At 38.2% G+C, this 19,316-nt stretch overlaps 1 protein-coding gene across 1 annotated transcript in view; it reads right to left on the reverse strand.

Moving 5' to 3' along the window:
• Positions 1-19,316, reverse strand: part of CACUL1 (CDK2 associated cullin domain 1) — a 74,799-nt gene that overhangs the window by 12,965 nt on the left and 42,518 nt on the right. The window contains exons 4-7 of the mRNA XM_055424557.2: positions 14,549-14,644; positions 12,532-12,634; positions 10,501-10,590; positions 6,761-6,899 (exon numbers count right to left, since the gene is read on the reverse strand). Of these exons, the coding sequence (XP_055280532.1) occupies positions 6,761-6,899; positions 10,501-10,590; positions 12,532-12,634; positions 14,549-14,644 (428 nt within the window). The remainder of the gene's footprint in view (positions 1-6,760; positions 6,900-10,500; positions 10,591-12,531; positions 12,635-14,548; positions 14,645-19,316) is intronic.

The raw sequence follows: 19,316 nt of genomic DNA on the forward strand, positions 1-19,316 counted from the left end.
ATCTTTCCCAAAGCTTGTTCAAATTTATGTCCGCTAAATTGGTGACGCTATATTACCATCTCATCCTCTGTTGCCCCCTTTCTCCTTTTGCCTTCAATCTTTCCCAGTATCAGGCTATTTTCCAAAGAGTCAGCTCTTCGCATCAGGTGGCCAAAGTATTGGAGTTTCAGCATCAATCCTTCCAATGAATATTCAGGACTGATTTCCTTTAAGATGGACTGGCTGGGTCTCCTTGAAGTCCAAGGGACTCTCAAGAGTCTTCTCCAGCACCACAGTTCAAAAGCATCCATTCTTTGGTGCTCAACCTTCTTTACGGTTCAACTCTCATATCCACATATGACTACTGCAAAAACCATAGGTTTAACTATACAGATCTTTGTTGGCAAAGTGATTTTTATGATGCTGTTCAGATTTGTCACAGCTTTCCTTCCAAGGAGTAAGCATCTTTTAATTTCACGGCTGCAGTCACCATGATTTAGGAGCCCAAGAAAATAAAATCTGTCACTGTTTTCACTTTTTCCTGCTTCTGTTTCCCATGAAGATGGGACTGTATGCCATAATCTTACTTTTTGAAGGCTGAGTTTTAAGCCAGCTTTTTCACTCTCCCCTTTCACCTTCATCAAGAAGTTTTTTAGTTCTTCTTCACTTTTTGCCATTAGAGTGGTATCATTGGCATATTTGAGGTTATTGACATTTCTTCCAGCAACTGTGATTACAGCTTGTGATTCATCCAGCCTGGCATTTCACATGATGTACTCTGCATAAGCAGAGTGGTAATATATAACCTAGATGTACTCCTTTGCCAATTTTGAACCAGTCCATTGTTCCATGTCTGGTTCTAACTGTTGCTTCTCGACCTGCATACAGGTTTCTCAGGAGACAAGTAAGGTGGTCTGATATTCCCATCTTTTTAAGAATTTTTCAGTTTGTTGTGATCCACACAATCAAAGGCTTTAGTGTAATAAGTGAAGCAGAAGTAGATGTTTTCCTGGAATTCCCTTGCTTTTTCTGTGCTGTGTTTGGTCTCTCAGTCATGTCCAACTCTCAGGCTCCTCTGTCCATGGGGATTCTCCACGCAAGAATACTGGAGTGGGTTGCCATGCCCTCCTCCAGGGGATCTTCCCAACCCAGGGATCAGACCCAAGTCTCCTGCATTGCAGGTGGATTCTTTACCAGCTGACCTACCAGGCAATCCCTTGCTTTCTCTATGATCAACAAATGTTGGCAATTTGATCTCTGGTTCCTCTGCCTCTTCTAAACCCAGCTTGTACATCTAGAAGTTCTCAGTTCATGTATGGCTGAAGCCTAGCTTGAAGGATTTTGAGCATTACTTTGCTAGCATGTGAAATGAACTCAACTGTACAGTAGTGTGAACATTCTTTGGCACTGTCCTTCTTTGGGACTGGAATGAAATCAGATCATGAGCTCCTGATTACAAAATTCAGGCTTAAATTGAAGAAAATAGGGAAAATCACTAGGCCACCCAGGTATGACCTAAATCTAATCCCTTATGATAATAGAGTGGAGGTAACAAAATAGAGTCAAGGGATTAGAGCTGGTAGACAGAGTACCTGAAGAACTATGAACTGAGGTATGTAACATCATCACAGCAGCATTCACCAAATACTCTGAAACAAGTAAATTAATGATGATCAAAAAGGAAGACACAGGATGGATCTTGAATTTGGAACTTAGACTTCTATAAACAAACTTCACTCCTACCCCTCTACCCCTCCAAAACTTTTTAAAAAAATGAAACGTTAAAATAACAGGAGAAAAATATGGATATGAAAACAACAGGAGGCACAAAGAATGTCAGTGTGAGTACGTGAGGCTGTTAAACCATATCTGATAACACTATTAAGTCAGCTGCCCTCAACACCAGACCCAGGCTCCTACTGAAAAAGCCCCGATCCTGGAGTGACCGTCTCAGCTAAAGAACAATACCCCTAACAAGGTTCTATTTTGTTCCAGAAATCCAGGTAACAATCACTCAGCAAGAGTGGTTTACTTGCCTTTAAAAGTTATCTGTCACATGCTTTGAAAAGGCCCATAGATGGGTTTGAATGAGGACACTCCATCTGAGGGCCTGCATGTTAGAAGTTCCCCAGTGAGCTTATCTTCCATAATGTAATCTTTGACAACAGCAGACAACAACCTGCCCTTCCCCCAATAAGCAATTCAGCTACGCAGGTAACATGTTTAAAAAAAAAAAAAAATACTGCTTTTAGCTGGTATATTATTTCTAGCTTGGAAATAAGTCCATACTGTATTTCTAAAAGATGCTTAAATTTCCACACCTAAAGATGCTTCACATAAACTCCAACTCAAATAAGAATCTGTCCATTAACTACAAAGACAATATATTTGACAATATTCACTTATTATTTTAAAACATTTCAAAGACTGTGCCATCTACATTAAAGCAATGCACTGTCATACCCTACATCATGTAAATGGAATACAGCCTTAAACGAAAAAATAGCTTGCAAAGCTGAACAGGAATCATGTGACTGGCTAGACATAAACCATAAAACGATTGCTCGTATGAAGGCAGCCAGTAACAGAATTTTTGTTAGGCAGCTTATATGCTATTTTTTGCATCAGCGGACACCATTTCTTCAAAACAATTCTAGCCAAATAATGATCAAAGGTAGCATCAAGTTTGGCAGGAGCAGAGTACGGAAGGTCCAGACACAAGTGCTAGAAGCATAGGTGACTGCCGTCAGCTGCTAAGTATATGGTGTGTGCACAACCTTTCCAACTGGTCTGAGCCAGCCCAGCAGTTCAGAATGTCCGCTGAAAGCAGGGCCTACTCTGTGCAAATCACAGAGTAAGTCATGAGGCAGCCTTTAATCTTCAGAATAAATGTAGAATAATTTGTTAACAGAAATAGCTCAACTCAGTTTGTAAAATAAAACATTTTTAATTTTATCATCTTTTGGAATACTAGCGTTTAACCTGACCATCCTGACCTTATTAGAACAGTGCCAGGCTAGTCCTTCATGTTCAAAGGAAATGTTACCTGAGATTATTGATGGAGTCAGTGCCTCAACTCATACCAAGCAGATTTTACCTAAGAGCGGTGACACACCAAACAGTGCTGCGCCCCGTTCCCTTACTCCCGGTCCCAAGTGTTACCGAAGAGCGGCGGGCCCTGCGCCCTGCTCCCTTACTCCCGGTCCCAAGTGTTACCGAAGAGCGGCGGGCCCTGCGTCCTGCTCTCTTACTCCCAGTCCCAAGTGTTACCGAAGAACGGCGGCTACACACCAAACAGTCCTGAGCCCTGTTCTCCTACTCCAGCTCCAAAATCAGGATTAGGAAAATGTCTCTGGATGTGTTCCACAGTCTTCTGTAAGGTGAATTCAGGTGTTCAGAGAAACCTACAAGAGCTGTCTTCCTACACTGGTTCACAGAAATAAAAGCCTTCAGAGGGCTGTTTGTTAAAAGCATTGATAAGCTCATCTCTAAAATTAAAAGCAAACATTCAAATATAACATGGAAAAAAAGCATAAAATAATTCAAAATTATGGTGAGCCTAGGAAAAAACATAAGAGGTATACTCAGTTTATTCTGCATTTATTTTTAAAACATTTCAAGAAAAAACTTTTAACTATAATTCAGAATGCATAAGTCATAAAGAAAAAACTTGATATAGTTACATAAAATAAAAAAAACTTCCACATGACTTCAAATAAAACAAACAAAAAACCCCACCATAAGCAAAGTCAAAAGAAACAGAAAAAAACTGTCATTTTGGGCAAACAATCTCTTCACTATAGAAAGAGCTCCTAGAAACCAAGAAAACAAGACTAACAATCAAATAGAAAAATGAGCAAAAAAGCAGAAACCGTTTACAGGAAAAGAAACACAAACACAGGAAAATATGCTGAGCCTCACTCATAATAAGAGAAACACAAATCAAACTACCTCTGAGTAACTATTTTTCACCGCCAGATTGGCGCTGTGAACAACATTCTCCATAGGCAAGGGTGCGAAGAACAGGCACTTTACTTAGTGAATGCACAAACTGGCACGGTCCCCTGTGGAGGGCTGTATGCAATATTAATCAATCACCACTGCATTTACTCCTGACTCAGCAATCTAACTTAAGGGCGTTTACTCTCCAAACATACTGACAACCAGTATGAAAATTATGCATGCAGCATTCTCTGTAACAGCAAAAAGACTGGAAATGATTCAGTTTGCCATCTATAGGGGACTGGTTAAATAAGTTATAGTACATCTACATAACAGAATGTATAAGAAAGGAATAAAACTAAGAATATATATTGTGCTTGCTTATATCTGTATATTATATAAACGCTGGAGGGGCTCATAAGAAACTAATAAAAAATGGTTACCTAATGGCTGAGACATGGAACAACTGACTGGTTCCAAATAGGAAAAGGGGTACATCAAGGTTGTATATTGTCACCCTGCTTATTTAACTTCTATGCACAGTACATCATGAGGAACGCTGGGCTGGAAGAAGCACAAGCTGGAATCAAGATTGCCGGGAGAAATATCAATAACCTCAGATATGCAGATGACATCACCTTTATGGCAGAAAGTGAAGAGGAACTCAAAAGCCTCTTGATGAAAGTGAAAGAGGAGAGTGAAAAAGTTGGCTTGAAGCTCAAAATCCAGAAAACTAAAATCATGGCATCTGGTCCCATCACTTCATGGGAAATAGATGGTGAAACAGTGGAAACAGTGTCAGATTTTATTTTTGGGGGCTCCAGAATCACTGCAGATGCTGATTGCAGCCATGAAATTAAAAGACGTTTACTCCTTGGATGGAAAGTTATGACCACCTAGATAGCATAGTAAAAAGCAGAGACATTACTTTGCCAACCAAGGTCCGTCTAGTCAAGGCTATGGTTTTTCCAGTGGTCATGTATGGATGTGAGAGTTGGACTGTGAAGAAAGCTGATGGCCAAAGAATTGATGCTTTTGAACTGTGGTGTTGGAGAAGACTCTTGAGAGTCCCTTGTACTGCAAGGAGATCCAACCAGTCCATTCTAAAGGAGATCAGGCCTGGGTGTTCACTGGAAAGACTGATGCTAAAGCTGAAACTGCAATACTTTGGCCACCTCACGCGAAGAGTTGACTCACTGGAAAAGACTCTGATGCTGGGAGGGATTGGGGGCAGGAGGAGAAGGGGACAACAGAGAATGAGATGGCTGGATGGTATCACCGACTCGATGGAGATGAGTTTGACTGAACTCTGGGATTTGGTGATGGACAGGGAGTCCTGGAGTGCTGTGACTCATGGGGTCGCAAAGAGTCGGACACGTCTGAGCAACTGAACTGAACTGAACTGAATGGCTGAGAGCAGACAGGGAGACAGGCGGGAATAAAACTTCTCAGTGTATGCTTTTTAATATCTTTATTTAAAAAAAAACCTATATCAGCTCTTTAAAACTACGTAAAATTACTATAGCATTAAATGGCCTCATTCTGTGTATGAAAATAGTACCACTGTTAGAAATACTACAGTTGATGTCAGAAGACACCCAACCACTGGACATCAGGGAGAAAAGCCAGTTGTTGGCATGCAGTTGTTGGCCTTTTGTTCCTCTCACTTGCCAGAGAAGGCGGGATCCTGGGCCTGTCTACATAGCTTCCTTCTGACAGCTGACCGAGCCCGTCCAGTGTCAGCTGCCCACGAGCTGGATAATGACTGGCAGGTTACTCAGCAGCCCCTCTACCACATGAATACAGATGCCACCGGGACACAAAAGAATAAATGCCAATCCATGGGCCAACAAAGAACAAAGGATCTGCTTTCTTTTCTAACTGGGGCTGAAATGAGAAACTGAGAAACAGTGATCTTGATCGAGGCTGGTGTTCTGAGACTGAATGTGGCCTCAGAAACTGTGAAAGAGCGTGGCCATCCCCTGCCCAAGCCAGAGAAGTGAGTCAACACCCAACCACTCTTTGTGGTCACAACTACGCCTCAATGAGGAACCCAGGTGTCTTTCTCTCCACCAACTTTCTCCCTTTAATGTGAAGGATTCAAATAAGAGAAGACATGCAACCATGCTACGGAGAGGGCAAGGATTATGAAAATTATAAAGTTCTACTATACCCTCCAACGATCTGATTACAGAACAGGGTGCTTTCCCATGAGAAATCACAAAATTTTTGCATAATTTTTGTTGAAAATACACACTTTGAAAGATGTTCTGGGATAAAGCCAGGATACTGAATTGCAACTTTCAGAAAAATTAGCAAAGTGTTTATATCAAAATTAAGGTAGGTGAATTTTGTGGACACATATAAGTGATACCCTACTTTTTAAGAAGAAATGACTAGAATTTAGTGGAAAAAATGGAAATATGAAAAACACAATCTAAAGCTTCCTTACCAGTTTAGTCATAAAACTAATCCTTTGCTACTTTAGTCATAAATGTACCTTATAACTGATCATAAAATTTTGACAAGGTTTTTCCAAATATTCAAAATGAGTATAAGAGGATCAAAGCTAGAAGAGCTCTTCGGAGGCTGCCCAGACTAACTGCCCACCTGATGAGAAATTCCTTCTTCAAAATCTACTTAAAAGCAGCTCCCATAAAGTCAAAACCCAGCTTCAACACTTTCACAGACAAGGAGCTCACCACCTCTCCCCTCAGCACTGGCCCTATCAGTGGGCAGATGGCTCCCATTCAAAGAACCTAGCGTCCCTCCCCTCTACCAAGCCAAACTGGCCTAAGGAAATGGACACATTTTATCATGAAAGGAAAAGAAAACTTGCCTCGTGAAACCATTCTGTATAAGTTCTCTTTGAAGCTTCTGATCTTGAGCAGCATATTCAGACAGTTCAGACTCCACCGCACGAGGGAGAATGTTTGGAATAAACTTAGAAAACAGAGTCGGAGCCATCTGAACCCACTCTGTGAGGGAAGGAAAAGATTCATTAAGGAAATCATACAATTTAAATAGAAAAGGAAAAGTTTTCTTCCCAAAGAACAAGATTATAAATTAAACCAAACTTAAAGTGGGGAAAAAATTAGTGCAACTCCTTCTGATAAAGAGGTTAAGTTTCTTTTCTAAATGGAATTTACAGAAAGAGGATATTTTACGTTTTACTGATTTAACAAAATTTAACCAAAAATCCCTAGAGAATTTTTGAATGAACCGTCTCAAAAATTCTAAATGTGGAAGAAAACACGAGAGAAATAAGCAAAGAATTCTGAGCAGGAGGGACTTGGAAGGAAAAGATTTGGTGGAAATACTTAGCCCTGTGGAACATTAATTAAAAAAATACACTGGCCTAAGAACAGAACAGTACATGAAGTAATAAGCAGACATATTTTTAAAGAACCATAAAAATGGGGAGGGAGGTGGAAGAGATGAAGGGTAAGTACCTTTAAAATATAAACCAACTTTGACTCAAATTAAATTATAGCAAATTAAACACATATAACGGTGAAAGAGAATTAACTGGTAATCAACTATTAAGGAAAAGATAAAAGATCAAGAGAATACTCTATAGAAAAAAATTCATTCATCAAAATAAAGACAAAAAGAAGTCTAAGGAAAATATCTGCATTAGACATGACAAAGATAAATTAGTATCTTTACTATAAAGCATTTTAACAAATCAGATACTCTTCCCCTTACTCAGTGAACACTAAATATAAATACTGCCACTTCTGTGCCCTCTTGGATTCTTTTAATCTAGTCCTTTCAAATTTTTTCTTTTCAATATATATATAGGCTTCCCAGGTGGCACTAGTGGTAAAGAACCCAACTGCCAATGCAGGGGACCTAAGAGATATGTGTTCAATCCCTGGGTCAGGAAGATCCCCTGGAGGAGAGCATGGCAACCCACTCTAATATCCTTGCCTGGAGAATCCCATGGACAGAGGAGCCTGGTGAGCTATAGTTCATAGGGTCGCACAGAGTAGAACATGACTGAAATGGTGTGTGTGTGTGTGTGTGTGTATGTATGTATGTGTGTGTGTGTATCCTGGCTGCATATATCAAAACTGTACTGCTCACAGAGTAGAACATGACTGAAATGACGTGTGTGTGTGTGTATGTATGTATGTGTGTGTGTGTGTGTATCCTGGCTGTATATATCAAAACTGTATTTAATCCAGCATGCTCACTTTAAAAACTGTAATCTAAGTAAACAACTCAAAATCAGAAAAACTAAGCAAAACACATTTAATGCTATACAATGCTGGATCACTGGCAAGTTAAAAAAAAAAAAAGCCTAATGAGAGAAGAGCTAAACTAGAGATGGCGAAAAACAAACAACAAAAAAACCAAGTACCACAAACACTATCAAGGTGATCCAATCACCCTTTGTACAAAATGTTCTCAGTAGTGTCCCTTTATCTAGCTCAGTTCAAATGGCTTTCAAAAAAAGTCTGAGTTCAGTGTCCTGGGGAACCACTAACCCATAAGTCAGAGAAGGCAAGGAGTCAAACCAGTCTTACATTTTATGGAACTCCAGGCAATCATTAAAATGAAGATAAACAATGAAAAGTGTTTGTATTAAATGAACAAAAGCAAGATGGGATCATGGGAACTATTCCTAGTGAACTTCTAAAGACTAGATGGAAACACATTTAAATAACAGATGTCATCAGAATCTCCAAGGACTAGGGCCCAGGAATCTAGTTTAACAAACCTTTTTGGGTGATTCAGATGCATCCATTATATAAAAATCAGCACTACTGTAATGAAAGGAAACTTTACATTTAAAATTCAACTTTTAAAATATTTTAACCTTAATCTGTCAGGTGAATAAAACTGCTTTAACAAACTAGGAAGACAATGGGTACTGGCAAGACGAATAAATGTCAAAATAAGCTTAAGATATCTCAGAAAACAGCTAGGACAGCAAAAGATTCGTCTGTGATAAAATTTACCTTTTCAAAAGGGCAATTCTCAAATACAGAATTCTCACAAGTAGTATGAATCCTATTACAAGAGCTCAAACCTGGATAAAAACAGCATTTGGATAAACATGGATCTACAAGTTTTTCTACCCTTAGTGACTAGTTTCATTCTGTAATTTTGTTACCAATGATAAAAGTCAGAGCTGATAAAGCTGCTCACTTTGGAGGCAGAATTTAGAAATCTGTCATACTGTACTTGGATGTCTTCCAAAATAAAAGAAAAAAATCATTCATAATCTAGCACTAAAAGAAAAATTCATGAGTTACTTTCACCACACTTAGCAAAATGAAATTTAAAATTCTAAGAAAAAGAACTGTGTCCAGTATATTGGACACAGGCAATACTTTTCATTTTATATACATAATTATTCTGTAGGAATAATATGTCTAAAAATTATGAAGATTAGAGCAAGAACTGATTCCAGTTTAAGTAACATTACATTTGAATACTCTAGAAATCACTAATTGTTTAAAGTAGCCTGAGAAAGAAGGTACTTCTGGTAGATCAGTCCATCCCTAACATCACCGTTTTCACTTGGTTTCCAGTTTGGTAAGCTAAATTCTGCTATATCTTTTAAATTAAGTAAGTACACTATTAGATATCAGTCCATTAAAATAACCACTGGACCCAAATGAAAAGCAGTAACGACAGTTAGTATTGGCATGCTTATTACATTATCAGGTACTGTATGTTAAGTTCTTTAGATCCTGTTTTATTTCATTCAATCCTCAAGCAACAGAATTTCACAAAAAGATAATTATCCTAAAAAGGCATCCTGTAAGTTTCTAGACTGAAAAGTATTTTTCTTTTTTTTCCTCTTTCTTTCTTTCTTAAGGAGCAAGAGTTTACTAAGCAGAGAGAAAGTACACTCCCAAGTAAGTATGAGAGGAGACTATCCAAAAACCACAAGCAGTCAGAAAACAATTTTCTACCCTGAACTTCAGCAATCTCTGTCCTATGGACATTTTTTAATTGGCTAGACCACCGGGATAAATTTGAGTTGCTGGGTTATAAACAGAAATATATGTATAAAAGCATCTGGAGAACCCTTTAAATTCAGTGTTTTTATTACAAGACATATATTAAGATAACTTACAAACCATGCCTTGAACACAGTGATCTTTGATTTCTGGTTCTGCTATTCTATCTCACTCCTCAAAGTATCCTTGAAATGACTATAATTTTATCAGAACTTCTAGATTCCTTGCAAGATACATAACAGGTCTTACAAGATGGAGCTGTGGATGCATATGCCTGGGCATATTTGCAGTATGAGGTAGGAGAACCTAAGAAAAAAAGAGACTCAGGCCAGAAAAAAGATTCAACTGTGTCTCAAGTGTCTCCTACAAACGATTTCTTGTATTCCCTAAACTACCTGCTTTTCACTAGTACAGAAAGATTTCCAAGTGAGATCTTGAGTTTATATTCCACAATAATGAGTATCTACTTAACTTTCTTCTGTAACAAACCCAAATACCATTAAGACTAAGAAAACACAGAGAAACAATATCCTCTCACAAATCAGGCTGGAATTGCCATAAACAAACAAATCTAACCCCTAAACAAATGATGAATGTTTACCTGGTCTGAGAGTATACAGGCCTTTCACAATATTTGCCATAGTTGAAGGTGTGACCTGAAATGGTGTTGACTGGGCTTCTAAAAGTAAAGCTGAAATAAAGAGAAAATGGGTTATAAAAATGATACAACTCTTACTGATTGTCAAGGTTTCACTTTCTATCACCATTTTGCCCAAAGACTGAAGGATAAACAAGGATAAGAAAAGAACAGCTCAAGAGGGCAAACCAAGTATTTATACACTAAACTTCTTTTTTTAAATTAATCCATCACAGTCGAGTTCTATCTACCAAGTAAATATGTGCATGTCTGTTGAAACATTGACGGAAATGATTCAATTGATGTAGGTTCTGAAAATAAGCAAAGCTTTATTAAAGCAACAGCACTCATAGTACTTAAGTGAATGAGCTATAAATACTTCCCATTAAGTTCATGATTTAAAACACTGACATTTGAGGAATGAAAGCTCTTTAACTCCCTCATCTCTAACTCCCTCAATCATTTCCCTTTCCCCAAAATCACCATATATTAACTAACAAATACTCATGAAACTTAGCGTAATTTTAGTCTAAGCCAGGCTTGTCAAATTATTAAATTGTTTTTTCTATTCACATCTTTTTAAAAATGGAAATGTCATCTCACTTGTTCAACATTTCTGTAGTTTCAAACATGCAATGTGTGTTACATTTGAATTCATGTACTGAAGGCCAGGTCACTGGTTCAAGTTTTTCCTTCTGATTTTATCATCAGTAGATAGTTATAATTTTGAATGGCATAATAGATAAATTTAAAGGCTAACAAATGCTAGGCACTGCAGAAAAATCATGTCTTAAAAAGCAATGTTTAAAAACTGAAATTCTAAATTTTAGTTTCTTGGAGTCTCTTCTACTAATTTCAACATGACCCCAAACGCAGACTCTGTCTCTGTTAATTCATCCTCCTACTTTTGGACCAATCATCTGGCTTTCAGTAAGTCTTGAGAGTGAAAGTCACTCAACCGTGTCCGACTCTTTGCGACTGTATAGTCCATGGAATTCTCCAGGCCAGAACACTGGAGTGGGTAGCTTTCCCCTTCGCCACGGGATCTTCCAATCCAGGGATCGAACCTAGGTCTCCCGCATTGCAGGCAGATTCTTTACCAGCTGAGTCACAAGGGAAGCCTAAAAATACTGGAGTGGGTAGCCTAGCCTTTCTCCAAGGTATCTTCCTGACTCAGGAATCGAACCAGGGTCTCCTGCATTGCAGGTGCATTTACCAACTGAGCTATTGTCTTATTCCCAACTAACTCTACAGGTTCAATCACATAGTCATTATGTCATCAGATACATACATTTGCAAATAACCTCTACATAACTATAACCACCTATGTCAAACTTATAGCTATATGAGGAAATGATAAATTCACAGATTAAATATAAAATGAATACAAATTTGGGATGAATTAATTGAAAATAATCACATTCAGTTACAAAAAGATATAACATTTCAATAAAATCCTCTCCACTTAAAATTATTTGTAGAAAGTCTTTAATTAAAAAGTAAAATTTTCTAGTTGAATTCCCCTTTTAAGTAAAACAAAATGGAGTTTGAGGGAGCCGTAGCTTGAGAGAAGGGACAAACATATGTTTAATTCTCATAAGCTTTAACTTTTTAATAAAAATAAGGAAACTGAAAGAATACTGTGCTATTTCAAAAATATTAACATTACCCTTCTAGAATTACCGTAACAACATTATGGGCAAATGAACTCCTTAATATTAATAATATTTCCCCCAATGTCAGAGGAAAACAAAAGAGGCAGCAAGTATCACTCCAGCTATGACGGCGCTTTTCAGAGCCTGGCTTCTCCCAGCTCACTGGGTGACCTTCAAGTTACATTTCAATTCCTCAGTGTCTCGCTATACAATGAGGCTTTAACACTTCTTATGATATGATTCAAAAGATGTCAACATTGGGGTTCAGATGCCACTGCTCTCTGATTCAAAAAAGAAAACCTGCTAGTGTCATGTCATCCCTCCAAGTTGAAACACTTACGCATTAGGCTGTAAATGTGCTTTTCTGCAACATGTTCGGTAAACAGCTTTATAAGGTCATCTTTTAAGTCTCTGTTAAGCTTGGTTTCGATGTAAAACTTATTCTGAAATAGAAAACAAGTTATTTTTCAGGGCATCAATTAAAGGGAAATAATTAGTCTAATGAACTGAAACACTAAAAAATAATTTTAGGAAACAATTCATAAAAGCATCAATTAAAACATAAAAAACCAACATCAGAAAACGAAAGCTCTGCCACTGTTATAGTCTTCTTAACATGGAGTTTAAAGCACATAAAGATAAAATGCTATAAATCATATAAAAGAACATGGGAAGATACTCAACATTAACTAGAGAGGGATGTAATGAACCATATTGGATGACAAGCACTTAATATGCCCTTTTATATGACTACATCATCATCTAAAGGCAATACCAGGAAACACAAGTGATAGGTAAGCTATTTAAAAAGCCAGGCTTAAAGCAGGCAGTGGGCACGCACCGGTTGACTCCCCTACATTCCACTTTAATGATGAGTCCAAATCATTCAGTTTACAGCATTCCTTCCAGATGGGTAGTCTTTGGTTCAAAGGCAGACAAGTGACCCAAGGTAACCCAAGCAGACTAAGGGAAACTGAGGCTTGAGTGAAGAGTACCTTACAGTCATCTTACAACCATGTGGAAAACAAGATGAAATAGATATGTAAAGCAAGGAGACAAAAAACAAGCTAAGACTTTGATAACACTGCTGAACTACAGGTTTAACCAACCCTGGAAACTACTTTATTTCTAGAATTTTAAAGGAAGAGATAATATTTTTCTTTATTTATCTAAATCACTTTGAATCAAGTTTGCTGTTTCTTACAGCCAAAAGCATCCTAATTAGAATGACTGGCAAGTCAAAAAGACTAAACTCTTTCGTGTTTAAAAATGCTAACTCCATGTATAGGAGTGGAAAATACAAAGAGGAATATTAACAAGTTGCTCACTGATTCTCTCAATTTTTAACATGTTTTTATCTTCTCTGATATGTTTTATTTCCCCTAAAATAAAGAAGAAAACACTTGCTAATGAAGAAATATAACTCACACTGCTTTACATCTTGCTTTTCCACCTAATGTTGTAGCTTGAAAAGATTTCTCTCAAAAATAACATACGGACATGTTATTTTTGACTGTATAGTTTCCACTGTAAATATCCTTCATCCATTATTTAAATAGTAGTCTCCCACTGACAACACAGATTTCTCCCAATGACCTGGTTTTTTTTCCCCCAGTAGAGCATATCTTATGGACAACAAATCATTTTGAAGTTTGGTATTACATACATAGTGACCTCTAAGCAATAGAATGTAGGATCAATCTAAACAACTCAACCTAACAACAAGAAAGTGGGACAATGGTTTCTAAAGGCTCTTCCATTCAGTACAAACACAAACATTAGGATCCTATAACTTTATATATTTAAAACAGGGTGGGGTTGGGTGGGAGTGGAGAACACGTCAGCAAAGTCAAGAGACTACAAATTATACCCATGGCATAATCCTCCAAATGAAAGAGATCATTAGAATGAAAGAAAATTTTACTGTTCTACTTTTTATGGAGTTACCTCCTTGGCATTTATTATACATCATGTTTTTAGATACATGTCTTAACTGTACTTTCTGAAGATAACCAATCTTCATATGTAGGAAAGATTTTATTTTCTTACCTTTATTTATTTTCTAAGCACAGTATCTTTCATATGGTAGAAATAAAATAAATGCTAATTGGGTGACTGCGATTAAGTAATGCCTAATTGTCTACTTCAGCAATAGTATTTATGAAATTTTAAAACACTGTACACAAGGCTAAATAAGTTTTCTATGTCAACACTATCAAATATTGCTCAGAGATTAATTTCCATTTCTAACATAATACTTAGTTAAAGAAAAATAGACTATACTTAACTTTCTGCATCTGTTTGCACTTAGACCAATAAACCAAGGTATGTGGAGAGGGAAAATAGCTCTAACTTACCATATATATGAAAAGAGGCACAATGCTCTGCAATGCTCCCATATACTGTCCAAGAGCTATATTAAATCTTTCAATATAGAGGTCTGGAGGGCTGGCCTGTGAAAAACAGCATACATGGGATCATTTTGAGAAACCAGGTACAAAGATCTTCCAGCACAATTTAAAATGCAAATAGAACTCAATCAAAATTCATATTGAAATTCACAATTAGAAAAAGAGGAGGCTTATATCCTGAAGTTTAATTAAAACATTTATCTCTATTCCAGTATCTGTTATGCAAAACTAAGGTTTGATTTAGTTGTCTTTAAAATTTGTGTAACTGTACCACCTTAAAAGGCTTGCTCTGTTAATAAGCAAAAATGTAAACTCATAATTAAGATAAATGATATAATTTTTTAAATTACCACTAAACTACACACATTTACTATGGGAACCAAACTATATCTGGGCTTGGAAAAGGTGGGGAGTGGGGATTCAAGGAAATGGTATATGCTTAATATACTATAAGAAAGGCTGTTGGTATTCTGTAATTATCTTTGACACAGTAATATTCTGAGTTCTATAACTAACTCGGTTGTAAACCACTTGGGTAGCTAACCAACTATAAACCTCATCAACTAGAAAGCAGGACTTAACAGGGTCCATACACATCTGCAGCTCTGGAGAGCAGATAAATATAATACATGACTGGCACTTAACTGTTATCAAATATTATGCTGTAAACCCATCAAAAGAGAACACTTCCAATTTCAATGCATGTTGTCGAGTGTGTCTGTATGCCTGCATGCAAGCTATGTGTCCCTCAACAAGCAAGTCCTGTATGCAGAGGCTAAATGAGGTCACAAGAGCCCTGATCCTAAAGAATTAGTGTCCTTATAAGAAAAGGCACCAAGGGGTTCATTCTCTTACCCTTCTTCTCCCTTCCCTCCCCCAAAGCATACTCGGAGGAAAGTCCACATGAGCACACTGCAAGATGGCTGTCTACAAGCCAGGAAAAGAGCTCTCACCAGAAATCACATCAGTTGGCACCTTAACCTTGGACTTCCCAGTCTCCAAAATGATGAGAAATAAATTTCCACTGTTCACACCACTCAGTCTGCAGTATTTTGTTATGGCAGACCAAACAGACTGCGTTTTACAAAAATGTACCCAGGTTCTATTTCACTTTGTTCTCCGAAGCTAAATTAATTAGGGACCATTTTAACATTAAGAAACATACAAATGGGCAAGGATTTGCCAAAAATGAGTGTGTAGGAGATGACAGATCCAGGTCTTCCAAGTCTGAATTGAGTCTTGGGCCAAGAAGCTGGGAGAACAGGCATGGCACACAACATCACACAAAGCTGATTCCACAAAAGGGCTGACTCGTAACAGTCCGATAAGCTGATAATCATATCATACACAGAAAGTCTGGCTTTCAAACAAGGCTACAAAGAAACACCACACTGACAGGCTCCTAAACATTAAATATTGAGCTTATAAAACCATTTCAGCTAGGCTGCTTTAGAAAATGCCCAAATAATCCAATAATATTTCAAAATAAAATTTAACTCTTTTTTTCAGTTCTGCTTAGAAAGAAAGTGAAGTTGCTCAGTCGTGTCTGACTCTTTGCAGCCCCATGGACTGTAGCCCACCAGGCAATTTTTCAGGCAAGAGTACTGGAGTGGGTTGCCATTTCCTTTTCAGGGGATCTTCCTGACCCAGGGATCGAACCCTGATCTTCCGCAATGCAGGCAGATGCTTTACCATCTGAGCCATACTTACTTCTAAGTCATCTCCCATTACTGAGTTCTTACATAGAAGTTTGGTGCACATTATTTTAATATTTATTTTTCTTACTCTACTGCAATACATCCAACATTTTTCCATTTAACTTCTGAGGTAACTGAGCTCTTACATAGAAGTTTGGTGCACATTATTTTAATATTTATTTTTCTTACTCTACTGCAATACATCCAACATTTTTCCATTTAACTTCTGAGGTAACTGAGCTTAGTTCACTTGACTGTAGTTCTATTGCTAATAAGCCCAAGAATTAAGACTCAAACACTGTTCAAACTCAGTCCTTGAATCTATTTATTAGGTAGGTGCAAAAGTAACTGTGGTTTAGTACTGTTGAACTTTGCTATTTCATACTAGAATACATTCTTAAATAAATGTGGTTATGTTATACATCATTTTAATGTGCATTTCTCGTGTTTTTTTTGGCTATTGACTTACTACTTGGTGTGTATTTCATATTTATTTCAGACTAGGAAATGATGTTAGACGAAAAGCAAATTCGAGCGATTTTCTTATTCAAGTTCAAACTGGGTTGTAAAGTAGCAGAGACAACTCTCAGCATCAACAACAAACGCATTTGGTCTAGGAACTGCTAAAGAACATACAGTGCAGCAGTGGTTCAGGAAATTTTGCAAAGGAGACGAGAGCCTTGAAGATGAAGTGTATAGTGGCCAGCCATCAGAAGTTGGCAATGACCAACTGAGAACATCATCAAAGCTGATCCTCTTATAACTACACAAGAAGTCGCGAAAGAACTCATCACTGACTATTCTCCAGTCGTTCAGCACTTGAAGTAAACTGGAAAGGTGAAAAGTTCAATAAGTGGGTGCCTCAGAAGCCAACTGAAACCAAAAAAATCTGTCATTCTGAAGTGTCGTCTTCTCTTGTTCTACGCAACAACAAACCATTTCTCAATCTGATCATGATATGCGATGAAAAGTGGGTTCTATACAACAGGCAACAACCAGCTCAGTGGCTGGACTGAGGAGAAGCTTCAAAGCACTTCCCAAAGCCAAGCTTGCACCAGAAAAAGGTCACAGTCACTGTTTGGTGCTCTGCTGTTGGTCTGATCCACTACAGCTTTCTGAATCCTGGCAAAACCATTACATCTGAGAAGCATGCTCAGCAAATTGATGAGATGCATCGAAAACTGCAACACCTATAACCAGCACTGGTCAGAAGAGACCAACTCTTCTCCAGAAGGGCGAAGGTTGTGCCCTTCGCACGACCCATGCTTCAAAAGCTGAACGAACTGGGCTAGGAAACTTTGTCTCATCCTCCGTGTTCACTTGACCTCTCCACCAACCAACTGCCACTTCCTCAAACATCTTGACAACAGGTAAAACACTTCTACAACCAGGAGACAGAAAATGCTTTCCAGAGTTCACTGAATCCCAAGGCATGGTTTTTATGCTACAGGAATAAACAAGTTTACTTCTCCATAGCAAAAGTGTGTTGACTGTAATGGTTCTTATTTTGATTAATAAAGATGTGTCTGAGCCTAGCTATATTTCTTGGGCTCCAAAATCACTGCAGATGGTGACTACAGCCAGGAAATTAAGACACTTGCTCCTTGGAAAAAAAGCTATGACCAACCTAGACAGCATATTAAAAAGCAGAGACATTACTTTGCCAACAAAGGTCCATCTAGTCAAGGCTATGGTTTTTCCAGTGGTCACGTATGGATGTGAGAGTTGGACCATAAAGAAAGCTGAGCGCCAAAGAATTGATGCTTTTGAACTGTGGTGTTGGAGAAGACTCTTGAGAGTCCCCTGGACAGCAAGGAGATCCAACCAATCCATCCTAAAGGAAATCAACCTGAATATTCATTGGAAGGACTGATGCTGAAGCTGAAGTTCCAATACTTTGGCCATCTGATGCGAAGAGCTGACTCACTGGAAAAGACCCTGATGATGGGAAAGATTGAGGGCAGGAGAAGGGGACAGATGGTGGGATGGCATCACCGACTTGATGGACATGAGTTTAAGCAAGCTCCAAGAGTTGGTGGTGGCAGGAAGCCTGACGAGCTGCAGTCCACGGGGTCGCAAAGACTGAGTGAACTGAACTGATAATGATTTAAGATTCACAGTCCAAAACTACAATTATGCTTGCACCAACCTAATACAATCAATTTTTAGCACCTCGAAACTTAAGAGAAAAAAATCCAAAATTCCAGTTTAAGGCACCATCTTACCTCTCTCCTTTCACATCCTGCTCTCACATCCTCCCAGGCAGCCCAGCACAGCCATCACGTGCAGCTACTAACAGCTCCCAACAACATCCATGTGCCGTATAGGCCTAAGTGCCTACACGTTCGCCCTAACCAGACTCACCCTGGCTAACCTCTCCTAACTCATCCTTCAGGATCTGTGCCACCTCCTCAAAACCAACTGAGACACATGGCCCTTCAACTGGGCACCACCACACTTATTTTCTTCTCCACGGGGTCGTCTCTGTCACTCAACTTCCAACCCCTAGAGGGCCAAGATCTGTGTCTTGTCTTTATATCTCCAGTTGCAGACCACAGAACCTGGACATCACAGGTATAGATAAATGTTTTTGGTGGGTTTTTTTTTTTTTTGCATTTAGAACAGTCCTGCTCACATCTAAAGTTGTTTGAAACTAACCTGTGCTATGTGCTCACTTGGTCACGTTAGACTCGGTGACCCAGCAGACTGCAGCCCACCAGGCTCCTCTGTCAATGGAATCTTCCAGGCAAGAATACGGGAGCGGGTTGCCATTTCTTCCTCTAGAAAAATCTAATCTAGCCTTGCTTAAATTTATATTGCTATTTTATCATTTAACAAGGTTATATGACAATTTACTTATTTAGCCTTCTGAATTTTGATTTCCATACATACAAAAAAAAAAAACAAGAAAAATACTAATGTGCTACTTCCAATATGTGTTGAGAATCAAAGAAAATAATGTGTAAGTGCTCTGAAAAATGTCAATTATTACACATGTACATGCAAATAGTAAATTC

This window comes from Moschus berezovskii, chromosome 12, assembly GCF_049115385.1.
Source record: "Moschus berezovskii isolate FMDL1 chromosome 12, NW_MosBer_1.0, whole genome shotgun sequence".
NCBI classification, from domain to species: Eukaryota; Metazoa; Chordata; class Mammalia; order Artiodactyla; family Moschidae; genus Moschus; species Moschus berezovskii.